The sequence below is a fragment of the Penaeus monodon genome, chromosome 23, assembly GCF_015228065.2.
Source record: "Penaeus monodon isolate SGIC_2016 chromosome 23, NSTDA_Pmon_1, whole genome shotgun sequence".
NCBI classification, from domain to species: Eukaryota; Metazoa; Arthropoda; class Malacostraca; order Decapoda; family Penaeidae; genus Penaeus; species Penaeus monodon.
Window position 1 is genome coordinate 20,479,129 of NC_051408.1, and position 1,180 is coordinate 20,480,308.

General features: G+C 43.2%; 1 protein-coding gene across 1 annotated transcript in view; it reads left to right on the forward strand.

Annotated features, from left to right (window-relative positions):
- LOC119587886 overlaps positions 1–1,180 on the forward strand; it is a gene marked incomplete at its 3' end in the record, with an annotated part of 4,323 nt that extends 3,143 nt beyond the window's left edge. Inside the window, 1 exon segment of the mRNA XM_037936593.1 lies at positions 940–1,180. Within this exon segment, the coding sequence (XP_037792521.1) occupies positions 940–1,180 (241 nt within the window).

Genomic DNA, 1,180 nt, shown 5'->3' on the forward strand with positions numbered 1-1,180 from the left:
CAAAATACCAGTGACCCATCCATAATAAAGTACTGGCGGAATTCTTTTTCACGTAAACGGTACCATGTAAAAGTTGTTTCCGGACCAAGCAGGTTGTTTTCTTGTAACCGCGAACGCAGTCGTTGAGCTGACTCTTTTGAGAGAGCAAGGTCATGTGTTAAACCATTGAGCTCTTCTTGGGTGACCTGAAAATGTTGTTGGTACCCATTCATCGGTGTCGGTTGCTGCTTTCTCATCATCATCTTCGTCTTCCTCGTCAGAGAGGCTCCCTAGGTTTAAAGGTGGAGTTGGAACCAGTATACCAGGAACCGTGCTGGACTGGTCTCATAGTTGATGGAAGATTGGCATACTTGATTAGATGTTTTGTTTTCTTGGAAAACCCATATGTTTTCGTCATACAAAAGTAGCAGTCATCTGTATGGTTTGACTGTTCTCACTATACCATGGGAACTCCGAAAGGTAATGCCTTTAGCTTTCCTTTGGACCAGTTACGTAGTTGTTTGACACGTAGTTGTGCAAATGGTTTGTCTTGTTTACAGCCAAACTATGCTTGATAGCATTACTTTCCAAATGATGTAATATTGTTTTGTTCAACCAACACAGAATATGATCCAGATATAGTAGAATTTATCTTTGTTATTCTTGCACTATCTATTCCTGCTCACCACTTACATCTGAAACGAGAAGAAAGCTATATAGTTATAAAGAAAATACAAAGTAAAGCATTTATATAATATAAAAAAATACCATTAAATTAATTCATAATAGTCAATAATGGACTAGCTGTTGCAAAAAGACTTTACGTGATGGACTAAAAAGGACATCAGATTTGAAATCAGCGCCCTCAAATTAGGAAAACACAGCATGTTATATTAAAACAACAAAAACCATGCAGAGCAGTGTTATCATTACGCGACCCTTCAACCTCTCGCCCTCCAGAGTGGTGGTACGTGTGGATCGGGGGACAGATGACAGGCTACAGGACGTGGGTGTACGTGAACGGGCGCGAGGGCGCCGCCAACCCCGAGGACTGGCACGACACCCTCAACCCGGGGTCCTTGCACGGCGCTCAACGGGGGACGAGACTACAAGATGATGGCGTGGCACTGCGAGGACGCGAATTGGTTCCTCTGTCAGAAATTTTAGGAGACGGGGATAAGGGAACAGCCCTACGGTCCTA